Source organism: Micrasema longulum, unplaced genomic scaffold (genome assembly GCF_059751315.1).
Source record: "Micrasema longulum isolate JH-2025_06_02 unplaced genomic scaffold, ASM5975131v1 h1tg000163l, whole genome shotgun sequence".
NCBI classification, from domain to species: domain Eukaryota; kingdom Metazoa; phylum Arthropoda; class Insecta; order Trichoptera; family Brachycentridae; genus Micrasema; species Micrasema longulum.
This window is the reverse complement of record NW_028277368.1, coordinates 2,697,782-2,719,545: the sequence shown is the minus strand read 5'-3', so window position 1 is coordinate 2,719,545 and position 21,764 is coordinate 2,697,782. Positions and strand designations below refer to the sequence as shown.

The 21,764-nt window shown below is 31.1% G+C and overlaps 1 protein-coding gene across 2 annotated transcripts in view; it reads right to left on the bottom strand.

Annotated features, from left to right (window-relative positions):
* LOC148284062 (peripheral plasma membrane protein CASK-like) overlaps window positions 1-21,764 on the bottom strand; it is a 431,540-nt gene that overhangs the window by 171,513 nt on the left and 238,263 nt on the right. For both annotated transcript variants that reach the window (XM_088242793.1, XM_088242794.1), the window contains exons 7-9: window positions 17,958-18,080; window positions 16,852-17,044; window positions 12,516-12,631 (exon numbers count right to left, since the gene is read on the bottom strand). In XM_088242793.1, coding sequence (XP_088098919.1) covers window positions 12,516-12,631; window positions 16,852-17,044; window positions 17,958-18,080 — 432 coding nt within the window. The remainder of the gene's footprint in view (window positions 1-12,515; window positions 12,632-16,851; window positions 17,045-17,957; window positions 18,081-21,764) is intronic.

Here is a 21,764-nt window from a genome sequence, read left to right as displayed (position 1 = left end):
GTGGCGTCACTAGTTCTTTTTAATGAGCGGTTCGGATTAGAGGGCTGGCTTTCTGGAAACTGTAAATCTGTCACAACACTCTGTCATTGGTTGATTTAGAAGAACTTGTGACGTCATTTAAAGTAGTTGGTTTCTGTTAGAAAATATTTTTTATATCTAATTTCCGGTAGCACTGGACTTCCTTATTACTCAAGTCGAGCAATTAGTAATAATCGTTAATGGCTGACAACAAACTATATCGATTAATTTATTTGACTAAACTTAATTAATTGCCCAACAGAACATGAAAATGCATGTTTATATCTTATTATTTAATTTAGCATTTTTTTTCTAAATTTACATAGCTGTAGAGCTATATATAGAGAGTGTAGACTCTTAATTTGCTGTCTATTTTTCATAAAATGAGTCTGTATGAACTAACGAACATATATATAGTGGTCTCTGCTACATTTAACTTTTCTTATTTTTGTAATTTGTGTCTGTTTATGAATCATAAAAATGTGTGCGCATCAGTAAAAACTATAATTAATAAACAAGGCATCAATTTTTTTTTTGTTGCATTATGATTAGTATTCAAGTGTCAAATTGATTTTTAAATATATTTTAATTATACGTAGTTTATTTTAAACATGTGATTAAATTTCCTCACAACATTTATTAATAAGTAATCAACAATAATATCTCAAATACAAATGAAGAAACATCCTTTTGAAACATTCAGTCGCCTATTATTTTTTTTGTTGAATTCATTATTTAGAAGTATTATAATTAATCACGACAGTGATTATTTGAATATTTTTTTTATTTTGTGTAGAAGACGTCATGTATGGTATTTATTTAATTGTCGCGTATTAAAATATTTGTATTTCAGCGGACATCTATCGTCAAATAGCTGAAGCTCAAAGGAAAACTTTAGACCTGCAAGCAGATTTCCTCTTGAAAATGGGTTGAAAATTGAGTTAAGTAGCAAAACGCAAATAAAATTTTACTTTAACAAATTTTATTTCAAATAATTTCTACTTCAAATTAATAAATTATGTATCTAAATTTAAATCAAACGCAGCCATTACATGAATGGCCCGGCGATGTTATTTTTCCACAGTTATGAAAAAAAAGAAAGGTGGCTTTTAAGCACAGTAACAATTCCACACCGATAAAGTTCAGTGCTACAGAAAATTGGATGGAAAAAATGTTTACTTACGCCCGGTAAAAATTAGAGCATTTAAAATAGTACTGAGAAGTTTCTCAAAAATGTATAAAAAAAAATTAACTACTTTGATCGACCTCACAAGTTCTTCCGAATCAAATAATTTCCTGTTTCCGGAAAACTGAAAACTTCAAAAAATCATAGCGCTGATAACATGACACATTAAAATATTATTTTTTTGCTTAGTTTGATAGTCTAAAATAATAGTCTAAAAAACGCAGAACTTCTATATTAGATGGATTGTAAGCAAAAAAATTACTTTTAAGGTAAGGAAATTAAATTTACTATTAAAAATTGTCTATAATCACAATTCAATCCGAACTAGACTGATTGCACACTGTAATTTTAACTAATAAAACGAAATCGTTTATTATTATAACAACAACAACAGTTTTATTTTTCAATACAATCATATTAAATATATGTAAATAGACAAATGTGTTTTAAAATAAAATAACGTAATATTATAGTAAAGTGGCAATCTTTTAAGATAGCGTATTCTAGTAATTTAAAACTGTAAATTAAGTATCAAGATTTAAATAACTAAACAATAAAAAGTGAAAAAAAAAAAGATTGAAAACGGTTTTAGTTGTTGTTCTGGTGTATAAATCAAAAATCATTAAGTTTGTTTAATTATTGTATGTAATCCCTATTTTTCGGTCGACGAACTAACGAAATTATGTTCTCCCCTAAAGATGAATCGTCCTCAAAACACATTAAGTGAAAATCAACAAGCCATGAAGATGAGATACAAAACATGCGCGAACGAAAAACATGTTTTTGCGCATGCGTGGATTCTGTTTTTCTTTTCGCAGGCGAGAAATAGTAAAAGGGTTCTTTTTCGATTTGTGTATTAGAAGCGAATTGAGATTATGTTATGTTGCTTTTTACTCGTTCAGCAGTTATGTCATTAACTTTTGGCTATACGTAGGTACATTTTTTGCACGTGGTATCGATATATGAATGTAGGTAAGATATTTTCATTAGTGAATGCCGACCCTTATGTCTGTACGCGAGAGGTAAACTACGGTAACTCCAAATATGATGAAATTCAGTTATTACTATGTCGAAAGTCATGGTAAATAGCGTTATTTCCAAATTTCTTTAATACAAGCTAAGATAATATACATATGTATGTTGTACTCCACACGAAATTAAAAGGTTATTTAAAACTCTTAAAAGACTGTGGTAAATAATTCCTCCGCGCCAGAGATGTAACATCGTGTTACCACAAGAAAAAAAAGTACATTTTTTAAACAAAAATATTTTGGGTGTATCCAAATGTTTGTAGACAGGCTGGATTACCTCCCTAGGGAGTTATTAGATCTAAATTTGTTGCAACAGAGAGGGAAAACATTTTTGAGAAGGGAATATGGAAATCCAGGCATTTACAGGGCTTACGACCTGCCCTTAGCTGGTTTAAGTGGCCACTTTACACACTTTGTAACTGATTACGCCACATCAACTCTATGTGTACACACCTATATACATGGCGCAATTACTAGGATGAGGCGTTCAAATTTATTTGCTACCTACGGGGCCTTGGTTAAGATGTTGCATTTGCCTACCGTGGGTACCGCTATTGTCCCAAAGCGCCGGCGACGCCGCGGCGCTAGAATAACAACTGAACTGATCGTGTATACATGTGCTTTTTATATTCTCACCGCGATCGCAAAGAACATATTTTGCGATCATTAACTATTAAATTCACTGTGTTGTGTAATCATCAAGTGCCTCTCATTCCTGATCACAAGATCGGATCTGGTCCTGACTGCCGCGACAGAAGTTCAGACAATAAAGGTGCCAGAACCGAACGGAAGAAGAATAAGGTAGGTAATTGCAGTCATTGTATTTAGGGTTCTGTGGCAAAGCAAACAAAGGATAACGCATTCCGAGAACCAGCAATTCGGGCGTTCATCTGCTAACGGGCAAGTGGCGCGATCAGTAAAATTCACAATTCTGCCTATTATCAGTGTTACGCTTCAGACATATTTTATCATAAAACAGTAAAAAACTAAAAAATCAAGACAATAATAGCCGTAGCGGAGTGGCTGAGATTTCTGCTTGACGCATAGAAGTCCGGATTCGATCTCTATGAGATGATAGTTTTAAAAAAAATATTTTTTTTTTTCATTTATTTATTTAACTTTTTGTACATAAAGTTATTTATAGATTGGCGGGGTTATTGCCAAATGGCAATTTCTTCCAACCAACCAATAAAATAAAAGTTTTTTTTTTATAATTCAAGTTACAGAACATATTCGATAGAAAATAAAGATTAAAAGCTAAAGATATATAAAAATAGAAATAAACGTATTTGTTTATAAATTACCTTAAATCAAAACTATTACTCGATGGGAAAAAGGAAAAAAGAGGAAAAAGGAAAGGAGGAGAGATTAAGAAAGAGAAAGGAGATGTTTCTTCAGACGTGATTTAAACAGAGATAATGTAGTAACATCTTTGATGGTGGATGAAAGATAATTCCACAGTCTAGCCGCATGAATACTATATGAGTTAGAGAAAAAAGTAGTGTATATTCTCAAGCCTGGACATTTTAAGCATTCACTCACTGCGTTACTTAACTTGTGGTGTAAATTAAAAATAAAATAAACCTACGACTACATTTGAAGTGAAAAGCTTGTCATTGTCCGTAGCAATGTTTGAGATGCACCATAATTTTTGTACACATGTACCATGGTACTATGCGGGAAAAAGCAAGAAATAAAAGAATTACTATTTTTATTTTAGACGTATATATCAAGCCGTACTATGCATATTTTTTTAAGACAAATAGCTTAAGGAATTTTAGAAGGAAAAACCTAAAATACTTTGTTTATTCTAATTAAAGTTTATTCCAATTAAAAATAAGGGGAGAAGACTGATCTGGGGTGGGGGCTACTCCGTGCGGATCCGCTGGCGAAAAGAATTTTTAAGACTGAGTAAGACCCATGAAAAGTCTTTTCATATGTTCTATTTCATTATTACTGTAACATTTTAATTTTTTTAACAAATGGAATGATGCGGAATAGCTTTATACAGGTACGCTTTTTATGCCATTTTTCATATATAGAACACTATAATTGGCCTATAATTTTCGTTTATTTGTAAATACTTTTTAGTTATAATGGCGGTCATTATATTTTAAAAAATAAATACCGTGTAATATCATAAATAAATATCACTTGAAAAACTCAATCGTCATTAAGGATTTCATGTTCATATATTTATTTGAAACTCAGTAAAGAAAATGGCAGGTAGGCGCTATAAAGCTGCCATTTTTTCATAATATGGGTTGTAATAGGTAGTGTCGCTGGTCTTGAATTAGGGGTTCCAAAGTTCGAATACCGCTCTACCACAACTTGTTTCCCGTTTTCTGACATGGTTTTTTAATGAATAAAATATATTAGCTCGAAAATTAAAATATGAATATTCGCAAGAAAGTTTTTTTTTTAAACCGAAAAAATAATAACTGATATGTTGTTTTTTTAAGGCTTTGTTTATTTATTTCAAGCGGTTTATTTTTTAAAGCAAAGTTCGTCTCAAACTGGAGCATGACAGCCCACGTGACAAGTGTGGAGTGTGAAGAGATTTAATTCTATCTCCTCGAAATTTAGGTAAGCAAGTCACATTCAGGTGTCTCTAAGGAAAATCTGTTAACGGTGTAGTCATTATAACGACTTAACTTATCCGGTAACACGTTGAGACTAAACAACACATTAACATTTCATATTACGCCCCTTTTAACTCTTTAACCCCGAGCTTTTACTCTAAGATACTGTAACGTGTAGTTTGAATTTGATTGTGACGTCACGACAGTTGATTTAAAACATATTTAGCGATCAATAAAATCAATATTTTTATATGATTAGAATATCGAACGTTTTACGTAGTCAAAGTTGTTCGTCATTTATACTTATTACTAAGGACACAGGGAAAAATATAATTGAAAGCCTGTCAATCGTTTAATTTCACGACATTTAAATTCAAAACATTGAAATAATGGGAAATGCCGGGAACACAGCAAATGGTGTGCTAAAATAAGCATCTGGGCGAACAAATGTTTGGCCTAAAAGGCGAAATAAGCTGTTAGCAATCGAGTTTTGGTGACGGCTCTGATGCGTAGAAGTTAAGTATAAAACCTTTAAAATTAGGATAAAAGCTCGCTTAGTGCTGTCAAAATACGATATCTAAGGGAAATTTGTCTTAAAACTTATTTTGCTGGTGCACAAAAATGCACAATTTAATCTTGAATATTCCGTTCCCTTATCTATGACAATGAAAGCCTCAAACTAAAACCAAACCAAAAATTTGGAAAGCTTTTGTTCTATGTAATAGAGTTTAGGAGCTTCTCTAGAGAATTATTGCTCTGAGGTTACCCACCCACTTACGGATCTGTTTGAAAGGTCTTGTGGTCTCTTTTTCAGAACCGCACATTGCAAAAACATGTTTTTATAGCTGTAATGAACGGTCTTATTTATGACAGTGAAGTCTCAAATTCTTAAAACAAAAGTTGACAAAAGTCAACAGAACGCTGTCGAAATGCGATCTTTTAGGCAATTGTATGCTAAACCATTACATGGAGCATAAACGCCAAGGTCTGTGCAGTACGCAAACCTGCGATGCTATTCCAAACTCTCTCGCAACCGAAGAAAACACTTTTATAGCGCGTATTTAGAAGGTAAATACGCTCTATGAAAGCGTTTATATGGCCGCAAGACCGTTTAGAATAGCAGCCTTGAGCAAATTTAATTATTATTCAAGAAAATATGAATTATATGAATGGTTTAAAAATAATGCGCTATATTTCTTACTGTTCAGTAATTAGATTCGACAGAGGTAATAATAAAATAATGTTTAATTACCCTTTACATAATGAAGTTTTAGAATCAGTAAAAATATTCCGTGATTTAGTAGTTACTTTTGACGAACAACTTAACGTCCTTAAACATATTTTAAATGTCAGAGATAAAGTAAAGAGAATGCTAGGGTTTGTATTGGGAATGTTCAAAAACGTCGATAGTACACAAACTCTTTACACTGCATCAATTTGTTCGTAGTCAAGTGGAGTACTGCTGTCAAATATGGTCTCCAAAGTTTAATATGTATCCGTACACATTAAACATCTCGAATCGATTCAGAGAAAAATTCCAAAACACATTAACTACAAGCTCAATATCTCAACAGATATAATTAACTATAAAGAATTACAAGCGGACCTAAAACTACCTTCATTGTACGATATTAAAGAAATGTTTAGTTTAATGTTACTGTATGAAATAGTCAGCTTATTTGATTGCTTAGAGATTGTACATACAATTAATAACACGAGTGATTCACGTATCAAAAAATGTTTCGAATCTCTCTTTTTACTTTAAATTTACGTTAATTTTACTTATTTATTCATTCAAAATTACACTCGTTTACATATTCATGAACTTATAAAGGTTTTTTAGGCTGTGCACGTGCTAAGCCATAAAAATTTACAATAAAAAATTCAAAGTAAAATTAATGCAATTATAAAAACATTTATTTATTTATTTATACATCGACGGTTCAAAGAACCTTTTACAAAAAATAGTAATTTACAGAAATAATCACAGCAGTGCACAATAATTATGTATTACAAACTATGAAATAATAGAATAATTAAATCTAAAAAATTTAGTGAACATATAATACAAAAAACAAAAAATAAAAAAGAAACATAACATCTCTAAATAAAATATAACAATAACTATCTTATGTTCTAAATATAAATATAACAAACTTAAATTTATTTCAACAGAGAGGGAAAAATTTTTGAGAAGGGAATATGGAAGTCTAGGCATTTACAGGGCTTATGGCCTGTCATTGGCTGGTTTAAGTGGCCACTTTACACACTGTGTAACATTCACCATTCTGCCTATGTTTGTCTGCCTGTGTAACACAGTGTGTAAAGTGGCCACTTAAACCAGCCAATGACAGGTCATAAGCCCTGTAAATGCCTAGACTTCCATATTCCCTTCTCAAATTTTTTTCCCTCTCTGTTGAAATAAATTTAAATATGAACAACTCCCTAGGGAGAAAATCCAGCCAGTCTGCAAGCATTTGGACATAATCAAACATTGTTGAATTACTACCTGGTAAAAGAAGAAGTATAAAAATTGAAAAATTGTTTTCAGGCGTTGCCTAATAGGTGATTTGGTTCAGCCGGATGAATCTCACCCACGTGATAAAGGTTTCAGCTCTTTTACTTCACAAAAGTCAACAGATGGAAGAGTTGAGGTAATGTGGATGTTCAAACATAGGCAGAATGGTGAATGTTACACAGTGTGTAAAGTGGCCACTTAAACCAGCCAATGACAGGTCATAAGCCCTGTAAATGCCTAGACTTCCATATTCCCTTCTCAAAAAATTTTCCCTCTCTGTTGAAATAAATTTAAATATGATCAACTCCCTAGGGAGGAATTCCAGCCAGTCGGCAAGCATTTGGACATAATCAAACATTGTTGAATAACAAAGTTAACTTGAGAATAGCTAGATAATAAGAATTAAAAAAAAAAATACAACATTAGTATTTAAAATATAGAAAAAAGTTTTTTGAGCAATAAAATAAAAAAACTTAAATAAACTAAATAATACCTTTATTTAGAGAAATCATCACCATCCTTTGGTTGGAAGAAGTTGCCATTTGGCAATAAATCCACCAATGTTCGATTTAAATTATGTTTAAATAAAGAAATAGAAAATCACGTATTCCAGGAAACAAAGTTAAATTTATAATATATTTGTAAATAAATCCATTATTTTTCTAATAAATAACGAATGAGAATTTGTTTTAGTTCATGAACAGAATTTGTATGGAAAATATCGAATATTTGTTCTAATACATTTCCATACCTATGTATTCTAAGTAAAGGTGAGTGCATTCCGAAGTTGGTCCGTGAAGTGTTGCAAAAAATAATTCCTTACTTCTAGTGCCTACCAGGTATTCAAATTTGAATTAGTTCAAGCAGAGCAGGGCTGTCAATTATCGATTTCATTATTTAAAATAAGAATAACAAATCAGACATAACTCTACGATCAGATAATTCAAGTAATCTCATTTCATTTCTAAGGAAATCATAATTTCAGGATTCTGTTATGTAAAACGTTTGTCGAAGTGTAAATAAAAAAATAAGTGGTTTATACAAATTTATAAACAAATAAGTGTATAATTATTGATGTAATTTGTTTGATTTTAATTTTATCATCACGTGTACCAATGTAGTAGGTTTGTTTTATTTTGAATTAACTTGTACAATAAAAGCTGGTTGGCCGTATAAAATAAAAAATACATAAAAAAGGTTTTAAAAAATGAGAAAGGGACAGCGAAAGAACCGAACCGCATAAAATATTAACGACGCGAATGTCAAGAAATGTTGAAAACGAGAATGACCAAGAAAAACGTAGCATGAACAAATTGAATAAATACTAGAAAATACACATTTTAACATGTTGACAGTGGCGCAACTGTAAACCTAGCGTCGCGGGCTCGATTCCCACCGATTGCAAAAAAAAATCGTGAATATTTTTTCACATTTGATTTGGGTAGTGTAATGTATTTTTCATAACGATCCTTACCACCTGCTGACAACGCTCTAAAATATACAGAGTAATAATGCGTGAACCTATAGAGAAGCCCTGTCACTATGTTGCATAGAATACCAGCGATGTTGGTTTGTTGGTTAGCAACCAATTGGTGGCCTTTTTGTATTGTTTGACAACATAAACATAACGATTTGATCGGATGCTTTTGTAGCTGTGCTTGGCTTTGTTTGTAAATAACTTGGATATTTACGTTTTAATAAATAAAAATCAACTATGGTGAATTGCAATATGTTTAGTTGTACCAGTAGGAGCGTCAAAGGTGTTAAAGGAGTCAGTTTTCGCAGGTAATTGATTTCGAATATTTTCCCATGATTTACATAGATTTTTGGCATTTATTGTCCCGACACGTGTATTATGTCGCTTAAAAACATTCCTTATATCAACGTATTTACTTCGGATACTATTTTTTCTAAATTAAGGATATCAATTTGTGAATGAAGTATGTTTACTGTTTATAATGACAGTTATTTACGGGTAATAAGTCAGAGCCGCACTGGCATCCATATAAAATTTGAGTTTTTATCGAGTAGAGGTCGATTCAAATTTTACTCAAAAATACCATAGTTAACCTTGAAATCGCATCTAAAATGACGTGTCCAAATTTCAGGCCGCTTCGAATCGTCGTTTCGGAGATGTGACGGACAAACAAACAAACTCAACACAGGACTTTGGTTCAATGGAGTTGGGATTTATGTCTCTATAAATGCAAAATAAGTGTATTATGAATAAAATGAATAAATAAATAAAAAAATAAACACACAAATGGACTTTCAGTTTTATAAAATAAATATGGGTAAATTATAGAAAAATAAATTGGAATAACCCTGCAATGATAAATACACAGGTAAATATTTAAAAGTAATTACAATGCAAATTAATATCCATTTGTCGATTTTCGACCTGAGTACGGCCCGTTGTTTCGCTGCGAACTGTAGCTAACTTAATACCCAATAGTCTAATATATAATAATAATAATAATAATATAATGGTTTTCCTGCGTTTGGGCTCCTCTATAGCTTGGCGCATTATTACTCTGTGGGCTTAACAGATAATTTCTTTACGTACAACGCGGCGTGCGGCGGGGAGCGCAAACATGAAAAAATATATGAACTAATAACAACAACAACAACAACAACAAACCATCACGCCGTTTCCCCGTAGGGATAGGCAGAGAGGATAGAACGCCATAACACTCTATCTTGGCATACAGACTTCGCTTCCTCTACATTCATACATCTTCTTATGCACGCACGCCGATTATTCCTACTTTTGACATGTCCATATTCAAGTATTTGATGGACTTGATCGTGCCGTGTCTTTCTCGGTCTTCCTCGTTTTCTGCATCCATCAACGTTTGCATCGTAGATCCTTTTAGCCGTTCTTTCGCTGTCCATTCGCTCTACATGTCCAAACCAACGCAGCACCCCTTTCTTGATTCTGTCAATAATGCATGTCTCAGCCTTACATACTTCACGGATCTCGACATTTGTGCACCTATCATACATCGTTTTACCACACATTCGCCTGAGGGATTGCATTTCAACAGCATTCAACCTACTTTCATCATTATTTTTCCAATTCCATACTTCGCTCCCATACTATGTCTGTAAATATAGAGTGGTGTGGAGTTCTTCTGTTTTTACGCCTACTTCGATTGAAATACCTTTATTGACGTGGGTGAGATTCTATGAAAAATATTATAAAACCTTTATCTACCTAGAACATAAATTAAAATTATAATCTCGAAATATTTTATGTAAACCTCTGTCAAAGACCTCAAATTTCTTAACGGTAAATGTAAAAATCTCATAGCAGTGTAAATTTAAGCTGCGTCAGATTGAAGGATTTATAACAGTTATCCGGCAATTTTAAGCATCGTAAAATTTGGGACAATTTGTAATTTTTACGCGAGTGGAAAAAACATGGGCAGAATGGCATTTTACAAACCAGTCGATGACAGGTTAAATACCATTTACAGAGTGTTTCAATCTCTATTGAATGTGTTGCTTTATAAATAAACCTTTGAAAATAATCAGAATTCTGTTTGTTTAATTGAATTAAACAATTTTTTACGTATTTAGACAAAAATAAATAATAATATTGGCCCTGTAATTAATAATCCAATACCCTTTCAATAAAGCCCCTTACGATGCTCCATTATAATAGACACCCTACACCTATCAAATTCATACTCCTCCCTTCTTTTAGCTACTGCTCCCACAAGATCAATATTTTTTATTATAATTAGTGCACGCTGGTGTTAGCTTCTATGAGCATGTGTCCTATCAGCAAGTTGGTTTCATATTTTTGTGCAACTACTATGGTGAAGGTGTATAGTGGGATTTGCATGTTAGTGTAATTGGTGTATTGATGAAGAGAAGGGTACATCTCGAAACTAGTAGACGCAGAAAAGTCGGTAAGTGATTATGTACAAATATTTCGTTACCGTCGTCGTTTTTCATTCCAAACCCAAACACTGCATTTGTAAACCAATTGCAGCGTGTTTAAATAATTTGTTACATCAAGATAAGGTGATATGACCCCCGCTTAAGGTGCTAGTCAAGGGATGCATTTATGATTCTTTTCTATCCCCTAGAGAGTGGTTAATTTCGGGATATTTTTTTTTTCCATGCAAATTATTTTTGCTTTATATATGGCCACACTGATGATTATTAGTATTAATAAATATTTGGAAGATGAAACATAGTAAATTAAAATACATTTAATTAAAATAATGTAATTACTAAGCACCATAACTAATAAATATTTTACTCAATTCATTAAATCTTATTTTTTATTATTTTCTTTTTCACCTCTTCTTTTCTTTCTTTCTTATCTTATTTACATGTTTTAGACATTCATTTTAATAGTTATTTTGAATTTATGTTTTCTGTATATATGAATTGAAATTTTCGGTTTACTTTGTTTAATTTTTTATCTTGTTTTGGTTACATTAAATTTTTAAACACTTACTTTTTATACATGTTTATAATTTTTTTATTATGTTTAAATTTTATTCAAGTAAATGGCAATTTTTTTATTTTAATTTCATTATTTTTCTCTATTTTCCTACTTTTATCTAATTTTGTTGAGTTTTTTCATTTTTATTTTCCAAAAATATCTTCTATTTTTCAAATCATCAAAAACAAAATAATACATTTTAATTATTTTATATATGTACAATATTATGTCTGTACTCTTTTATTTGATTCTCAATTAAAACTTATGTCTAAGCACGCCCGATGACAAACTATTATTTAATAGTTTATCGGGACAAAATATCATTCAATACTTTGTTTACTTTTTATAAAGTATTTAAATTGTTATAATGTGTATTTTATTGAATAAAGACTCCATAACTGAAAAACATTTTTTATCGAAATTTTATTGTTGTATTTTTTTTTAAAAGATTTTTTTATTATTATAATTACTTGTTATATAAATTTAAGCATTCGTATAAATACTGACAACAAAAATTGAAAAATAAAAACTGTAAATTACAAAATATAAAAAAATAAAAAGACATTTGAAAATTGAAATCCGCAAAAAAAATAGTCGAAGAAATATAATTATTAAATCCTGGTCATTCGATCTATTCATTAAAAAATTTATTTGATATTAAGCATACAAAGTAATTTAAAAATGTATTTAAAGTATACTTATATTTATTTTGACTTACCTCAAGTAATGAATGTAGTTGACGGTCCACAAGAAGACCCATAAAAAGGTCTTCGTCACAAGATTGGTCCTGCAGGCAGGCAATATCGTCCAAGGACTCCAGAATGAGGTTGACGGCTGTAATTATCAATAACACATTCATCATAATTTACCACCTAAAACATCGCAAGTAAATTAATACAGGGAAGCAAATAATATTATTTTCTATGAGCTGCTTTCTATATTTCAGTTCACATATAAACATTATTTCACAACAAGGAAAATTCACCTTGGCATCGTAAATAACCAAACACATGTTATTAAAACACGTGTGTAAGTATTAAAATAGCACACGTTTTTTTATAGAGCTCTTTGTGCCCAAACATTTTATTTATTTATTGTTTTTTACAATTATTGCAATACAAAACATTACAATTAGGTATTTTGTGTAACAGAGTTGATAATTTAGTTTAATAAGTTAGATCGACCGATTATTTTTAATAAAATAAATATGAACTCCTAAAAAATAATTATAGAAAATGACGATGTCGCAAACGAGACAAAACAGGTTATTGTATTATTATTTTTTTTTACCAAAATAGGCCAGAAGGCCCAATTACAGTGGTGAATTACGACACAGAATGCCCAGGCTGAGATAAATCATATTATTCTTTTTTGAGTTCTCACCGGGAATCGAACCCGGAACCTTCCGTGCGCGAATCAAATGTTTTAACCACTACACTACGGAGGCCGCCTAAGTGGATTCACCGTGTGAGTCTTTTTTTTTTATCTTGTAAATTAATAAAATTTATTATATAAATAAAAGACGACTGATAGCGATGAAACGGGTGACTGAATATTCTAAATTTGTGGATGTCACTCGTTTTTTATTTTTATAATAAATAACAATTAGGTTCCATCAAGAATTTTCACTTACAAACTTAAAAAATAATAAAATATTTTTAAACAATATGTGTGAAATGTCATAATTATATTCCTATCGCTTTTAATTAATTTATTAACCAATTATTTTTTGAAACCTAACTCCGTGAGACTAAAGTATTATTCTAAGTTCGGACATATAATATACTATGATAATCAAGTTTAAACAACATTACAAACAAATATAGCACATTAATATAAAAGAACAAACAATGACAAACATTTGATTTACATGAAACTACCAACTCAAATCATCAAGGAGATTCCAACTCAAATATGCAATCTCTTAGTCTGTCTTCACTGGAAACACGTATAACTGAGATGGACCTTGTGTGTATTTTCAAAATACTTAATGCTATTAGTGATGTCCCATCTCTGTTGCAATTAATTTATTTTCATGTTCCCAACCGTGTCAATAGAAGTCAAAATCTGCTATTTATTAAATCTTCTAAGAGAAACTTTTGTTTTTTGCCCCAATGTCCAGAATGTGTAGATTAATCAATTCGCCACACAACTTGGAATTCTTTGGGATAAATCTTCCGCCGTTTTGTAAATCTCTTCGCCATTAAACAGTGTGGATAAAAACGGATCAGCATGGTTAAGCTCAAAGTTTTATATGTTTATTGTGCTTATAAATATATTGTATACCATTATTTTACTACCCTTGTTTGTCTTTGCTTGATAGTTTTATTTTCTTTTTTTTCAGTTTTTTTTATATGTATTTCTTCATGTAACTGTTGTTATTGACTTAGGCCAATTTAGGTAAATTTTACAAAGGCTTGACTTCCGTGGGTACCTACCTAATATAAATCAATAATCTAAACAACTCTGTATCTACTTATACCAACGTGTCTATAATAAGCAAATTACAACAGGAATTGAAAACATTAAAGAAGGTAATTTGGAAGTCCGGGCATTTACAGGGCTTGTGAACGTCATTGGCTGGTTTAAGTGGCCACTTTATACTATGTTTGAACATCCGTATTTCTTCTATTCTTCCGTTTTTTTATTTCGTGAAGTTAAATAGATGAAACCTTTATTTTAAGTGCCTCCACTTCCATTTTATTTATTCCCTTTATCTAAAATGTTCTCCATTCTTGTTGTAAAGTTTTTATCTTACTGACTTCCTAGGAGGTGCAATGCAGTCTTTTTCAGACAAACTCATGTGAAAAATATTTTATTGTAAATATTTTTTTTTCTATTTGTTTATTGGAAAACATTGCTTACAATTTGAATCTGAAATACATTCAGCAAAAAAAAAATGTCGTTATCGAAGACCGCAATAAAGCATCCAATCATAGCGTTGCGTCACCACTCCAACTCAATCAAATTCAGACCACAATCATTAAAATATAACATTAATTTCACGCACGAGGTGATCGGCATGGTGGAACATGGGAGTGGTATAATTTCTTTGTCAAAACTTGTGACTTACATAACAGAGATCAGCTTTTGGTTTCTTGCCAAATAATAGATGACCCTTACAGATAATGTTCCTCATTTATCTATGGAACTGGCATGGAGATTAAGCGTAATGGAACGTTCGATATAATATCGAAGGATCAGAATATTATTAATCATAGCCAGAAAGACTTCAATAACATAAATCTATATGTTATCACAATAAAGAAGACAGACTAAGATAAATTACTGTAATAGTTTTACACTTGGATATTAATTATGATTTTTTGAACATAAGTTAGAAATTTACCGTCAATATAAAAAAAAAACCTTTAGGTAGAGTCTCTGTATCTAAAATATCTACTATTTTTGTTGAGGTACGAGTGGCATTTACCGATTTTCTCAATGTTCCGTGGAGGTGAAAATGTTTTTTCGGGTTCTATGCTCGCAACATTGCACCAGCAAAATTTTATACAATAATAGTTTTAGAGCCCTAAACAAGCTTTCACGACACTACTTCGCTAGTGGGGTGTTTGTTGCTGCTGGACATCCTAATTGGGATTGCCTGCTGCGACATCGTAAAACAGGCCTTAGAGAAAGGCTGGGAAAAAGCCAAAAAGTTAAAATCAATCAACTGGTGGAACACTGCTTGGAATCGAGGAAGACGCAAGAGTGTCACAGTTTTAATTTAAACTGTGATTAAAGCGTATATGGTAAAAAACGCTCATATAGCAACACAAGAACATTCCAGTTGGAAGGAGGCAGTTTGAAAGTGAGCCATATTAAGAGTCAAAATAGTAATTATTATTTTTATTTATTTTATTTTATTTTATTTTATTTTATTTTATTTTGTTTTATTTTGTTTTATTTTATTTTATTTTATTTTATTTTATTTTATTTTATTTTATTTTATTTTATTTTATTTTATTTTAATTTATTTTATTTTATTTTATTTTATTTTATTTTATTTTATTTTATTTTATTTTATTTTATTTTATTTTATTTTATTTTATTTTATTTTATTTTATTTTATTTTATTTTATTTTATTTTATTTTATTTTATTTTATTTTATTTTATTTTATTTTCTTTTATTTTCTTTTATTTTATTTTATTTTATTTTATTTTATTTTATTTTATTTTATTTTATTTTATTTTATTTTATTTTATTTTATTTTATTTTATTTTATTTTATTTTATTTTATTGTATTTTATTTTATTTTTTTGACATAAACGGCAAATCTGCCCTTTACAAACATTTATAATACAAACATATTTGGATAATATTTTACTTTTTTTTAAACATAAAATTTCCCTATACCCAAGATTTATAAAAAAAAAATTAAACCTAAAAATTATACAAGATTTATATTTCAAAAATTAACCTTAAAATTATATAGGATATTCAGTAGAAAGTTTAAATAATAAAACATTCTACAGTAATACAAAAAGAAAATCATAAGTACTGTTTCATACAGCTGGGCAAAGTGAACAAAAAACTGTTTACAATATGAAATGCATGAATAAACGAATATAATTACCATTCACCATTTTTGAAAAAGTTCAAAAGGTTTGTTCTACAGGAACAATACCCTTCACTAAATATATCAGACACGTGGGAATAACTATTGCTGAGTTCATGAAGTCTGTTTAATATGGCATTACAAGTATACACTGTCCGTGAATTGTTGCTACGAAACGGTAGCACCTGTCTAGTCATTCTTCCAGGCACCCTGAAGTTGATGAGAGATAATAGTTCAGGGCAATCCCATATTGAATTTACAATTTTGAATAAATTTAAAAGTTTTAAATTTAATTTAAAATTTTAATTTTTTCTAATATCGTTAAGTTTTTACAAATTTAATGTTTTTAGTAAAAAATCGTAATATGAAAATTCATGACTGATTCTATGTTTAAAATTTAGAATTTTTTTTGGACTCTTTCAAGATAATTTTGGTGACAGTAATTATAAAAGATTCACAATTAATGATGGTGCATAATAAACATTGGTACAAACCTGATGATGTGGCTTCATCGTCTCCACAGTCAGAAAAGCCGTCACTCGGTTCCCTGTCAGGATCTTCACACTCTGCCCAGCGAGGACTTGCCACAGCAGCCAGGACAGCTCCTCGAAGTTTGCGCCGGGCGTTGAATTTCTTTAGTTCTTCAACAGTGTCGCCAAGGTGGATTCTCATCTGCTTGTCTCGATCCTTAAAAAATAAGGTTTTAAAACTAGTTGGTATAGGAATCCATCATTATTTTGCATCACACAATAGGAAAAACTGAACGGTTTTTTTACTCAAATGAACAATTACTTAGGAAATGCATTATCCATAGTAGGAAACATTGGACACAATAAAATAATTGTGCACACTATACCACTTCTCCTGTTTGAAACAAATTTTACTCCCCTAATTGCATATTTTTTTTCATTTTCGAACCACTTTTGTTTTTTAATTTGGTCATATGAATTTTTTTTACAAAACAGTGTGTTTAATACAAAACAACATTTTTCGATAGGTACAATATTCCTGGGGTGGTATTCTGGATCTTCTCTACCCCCTAGAGAGTGACGAATTTGAAGAATTTAATTCTTTTTTTTGCTTTAGGTAATGGCCACACTGATGATTAAACGTCAAATGGTATATAAAACTGCTTCAAAAACGGAAAAAAAAATACGGTCTGGTAAAAATAAAATCTCCAAATTAATCACTCTCTAGGGTGTAGAGAAGATCCAGAATACCACCCCTGACCGATTAACGTTGATTTCTAAGCTTTCCTTGGTACATCCTCATGATACATAACTTAACATCAAGATAGAAAAACAGAAGACTTTGGATGTGCAATACATTCAAAATTGACATATTATGTTTCTTGAAATCGTAGTTGTAAGTCAAAGTGAATCGTTGCTAAAATTTGTAAATAGGTACTCTGCAATACTTTTCATCCTCGAGTGTACTCTGGAAATCAGAGCATTATTATCAATATTGAAGGTAGTTCCACCTCTGTGCTCCTTCCTATCTCGAATACTTTCAACTTCACACAAAGCTGAATGATATTCATCTTTACATAATACAGTCCACTTTTTCTTAGTAATTTCTCGTGCATTTAAATAAAACTTACCCTCAGCCATCGATGATTAAGAACTTCTTGGATTGTTATCCTGTGGGTGTGATCCACGGTGAGCATCCGCTGGACCAAATCTTTAGCAGAGTCACTGACGCAGTCCCAATTAGGAGAGTCAAACTGAAAATCAAACATCTTGATTAACTCAATTGCCCTGGGAAAATCGGGTTTTATTAAGGACTGATTTCTATAAGCGCCATGAAAAACGTTGTTTATCTTCGTCATCTAAAATTAACGAAACGCTTTACGAGCGGGTCTCCCGGGGATTACTTTTGTACATTTTTTCCTCCGATACAATTTATGATTACTTGCCTGCTTTCCACCCACTTGTACTTGTAAATGTTTATGGCTTAAATATAATGTTTCATGCTTCAAATGGAAAGCAAAACTGGCGAAATGCGAACTGTGGGGGAACTATGAATTATTAGGTAGACTTTTACAGGTATAATTCTTTCCCTATGGAGTTTATACTATACGAGTTACGTTATACGAAATATTAATTCCATGAGGTGTGTTTTCTGAGAGGTAATTCAACAGGTCGAATTTTAGTTTGCTGTACATTTTATAAATGAAAAAGGAAACCTCATGTTGAAAACATAGAATTAATGAATAAAGATAACGCTGTTGATGCAAAAAGCGTGTCTAACAGATTATAAGTGTCGCAACTCGCAACTAAGGATAATAAAGTTGCGCTTCTTTGTTAAAAAAACCTTTATTTTCCTTAAAATTATTTTTAAAGTTTTTGTTACTTTAGCCAAGCTTAAAAAATACAAAAACAACAAGGTAAACCAGATTCACTATTTTTAATATTTTTTTTGTTTACCTTATTTCTAGAAAGGACAGGGATACATATCTGCTACAATATTTTTAAAACTGTATTTACAAAACCGAATTCGTTCTAGTCTGAAATATACTTATAAGTTTCGATCAATGCCTATTTATTATGTCAAAAAAATTAAACTCTTTTTTGTGTAATTATTATTAAAATAATGCAACGGTTAAGCCTTTATTTATTTATTTATATACGGCATTTCTGCCATTTACATATATGTGGTATAAAGAGTGCTTAAAAATTTTTTTTTTTTTTTTAATCGAGTATGAAATATTAATATACTCGTACTGTTCACAATTTTAATTACTTGAAATACATATATATATTTTAAAGAAATTATACAATAACAAAATACATAATTCAATCAAATTATAACTATTCAAACCCAATCTTCTGAAGATGATTTGCTCTTCTTGATAAAAATATGTTGGTCACTTTATTTTTTAAGTTAGGCAGAGATAAACTAAATATATAAAAATGTGATGCATATTCATTCCCGGTATTCTGTAATCTAACAATAGGTGAGTTATATTGAGCTACCGTTCGAGAATTTTGACAATAGAATATTGTAGACATTCTGCTTAATCTAGGTGGTACATAGAATGAAATCGATTTCAGTAGATCAGGGGTATCAAACATTGGTTTTATTATTTTATATAAAGTCGTAAGATCGGTCGATGTTCTTCGTTCTATTGCATCACGCAACGGCGTCTCGAGTTATATTTCCAGAAAACGTATTCGCTAAATTAGTTTATTAACAGTAAAAGCGATAATCATGTATACAGGATGTGTCCGGAAAGTTATATCAGTGAGTCAATTACATAGAAGTTGTTGGTCTTTTCGTTACGACACATCAAATTTCTTCAAAATAGGCTACTTCTGAATAGATGCATCGACTCCAGCGATTTTTCCAGGCGTCGAATGCGCAACGGTTGGCGGCCTCCGTGGTGTAGTGGTCAAGCCGCTTGACTCACGCGCGGAAGGTTCCGGGTTCGATTACCGGTGGGAACACAAAAAAATTAAAAATGTGATTTTTCTCAAGCCTGGGTGTTCTGTGATGCAATTCGCCACTGTAATTGGGCCTCCTGGCCTGTTGCGGTGCAAAAATAAATGAAAAACAAAAAAAAGGTAGGCCTCCTCCGAAATGCTTCTTAAGGCCGCGGTACAAGCTACTTGGATCCCCTTGATAGTCTCGAAATACTTTCCTTTCATGGGTCTTTTCAGGCGCGGAAAAAGTCGGGGGGAACCAGATCCGGACTGTTGGGGAGCTAGGGAATCATTGAAACTCCTGCTTTTACCAGGTAGTTTGTGACGAGGAAGGGGCTTTGGGCCGGCGCGTTGTCGTGATGCAACTTCCGAATCGGGTTGGGGTAAAGTGGGATACGAACTATAGACCTTTGGTCCGTATTTCTTAGGCACCCAGATGTGTACTAACTGAGATGGATGACCTTATTTCCCTTAGTAGTTTCACCACTTTCTTCATTTTTAAAAGCGTTTTATACATATACATATATATTTATTTTGCTTGTGTAAGAAATGGTTTTTGGCGTATATATTGTGCTATTTTGAGTTTTAAGGGTGCTAAACTTGCTTTGTTTCTTTGTTGTTCTCAATATGTGTATATTTTTTTAATGTTAATATTATTTATGTCCCGAATTGAGTTTTTGTAACTCCTGGGAATGTAATTCAATTTGTTATACTTGTAAAATACAATGTGTTTTATGATTTATAAATAAAAAATAAAATTTATAAAACATGAATAAATTTTTAAAAGGGTTAAATTTTTAAAATATTTATGCTTATGAACTAGTATTTTAATGCCCGGTTGTTTGATCATTCGTAGTAGTTAAAAATCAAAAGTAACAGCAACCATTTTCCAAAAGATAGTCTTTTTTGTATGAGAAAAGGAATACAAAAGCCTGAACTATTAATTCTGATTTTTAATTATTACGACCCGGCCAAAGAGGTTTTTTTTCAATAATATGTTATTTGAACTGATGATAATAAATGCGTATTTTCCAGTTTACGAAACAAATAATATTTAGCTTCAAATGGAATCCGGCTAATATTTCATTTTTTTAGATTCTCATTTCTCGTTTGGTCTATCAATCACCTTTCTCTGCTACATAATGATTACAATTCATCACACTCAAAATAAGAAAGTGAGACATTTACAAATTCATTCAGAAAATACATAAATATTTTCTCTGAGCACCTTCTTCAAGGAGTAACTAAAACCTTATTTAAATTTAAAGTATGTCATTTGTATAGATTTTTACGCATTATATTTTTTTAAGCATAACACAATTATCAATAGAATCTTAATATAATGTTGGTTTATTATTAACATTTAAAGTATAAATATTGTGGTCGAACATCGGTTTTGTCAGGACACTAATTAGACTAACGTGGAAATGCCGCCATACCCTCCCAGAAGCTTTTTTTATTTATTTATTTATATTAATTAGTAAACGTTGGAGTCAACTTTTTAAAGCATGTGTCCCATAAGCACGTTGATTGTATATTTTTATGCAACTACTATGGTGAAGGTGTATAGTGGAATCTGCATGTTAGTGTAATTATTGACGTGACCTAGAGACAGGTACGTTTCAAAACCGATAGACAAAGAAAAGTTGGTAAAGATTAATTTGTATCGGTTGCGATATTTTAATCATTAAATTTATAAGTTAAGCAGTAGACTGAAAAATCCAGGGCCAGAAAATCTAATGGCCTTAAAAATAGACATACCCACTTAACCAGCAATAGGTACTATTGCGAAATTGATTGTCTACAAACATTTGAACGCTCTAAAATATTATTTTTTTTCAATTTGAATTTATTTATTAATGAATAGAAATGTACATGGTGCATAGGGCACAGTATTGGTACACAAACCGATGTGTATCCGCCAGCTATCGTTTGAAATATACATAAAGGCAAAATGCTTAACAAAAGTCACACAACTAATGTAT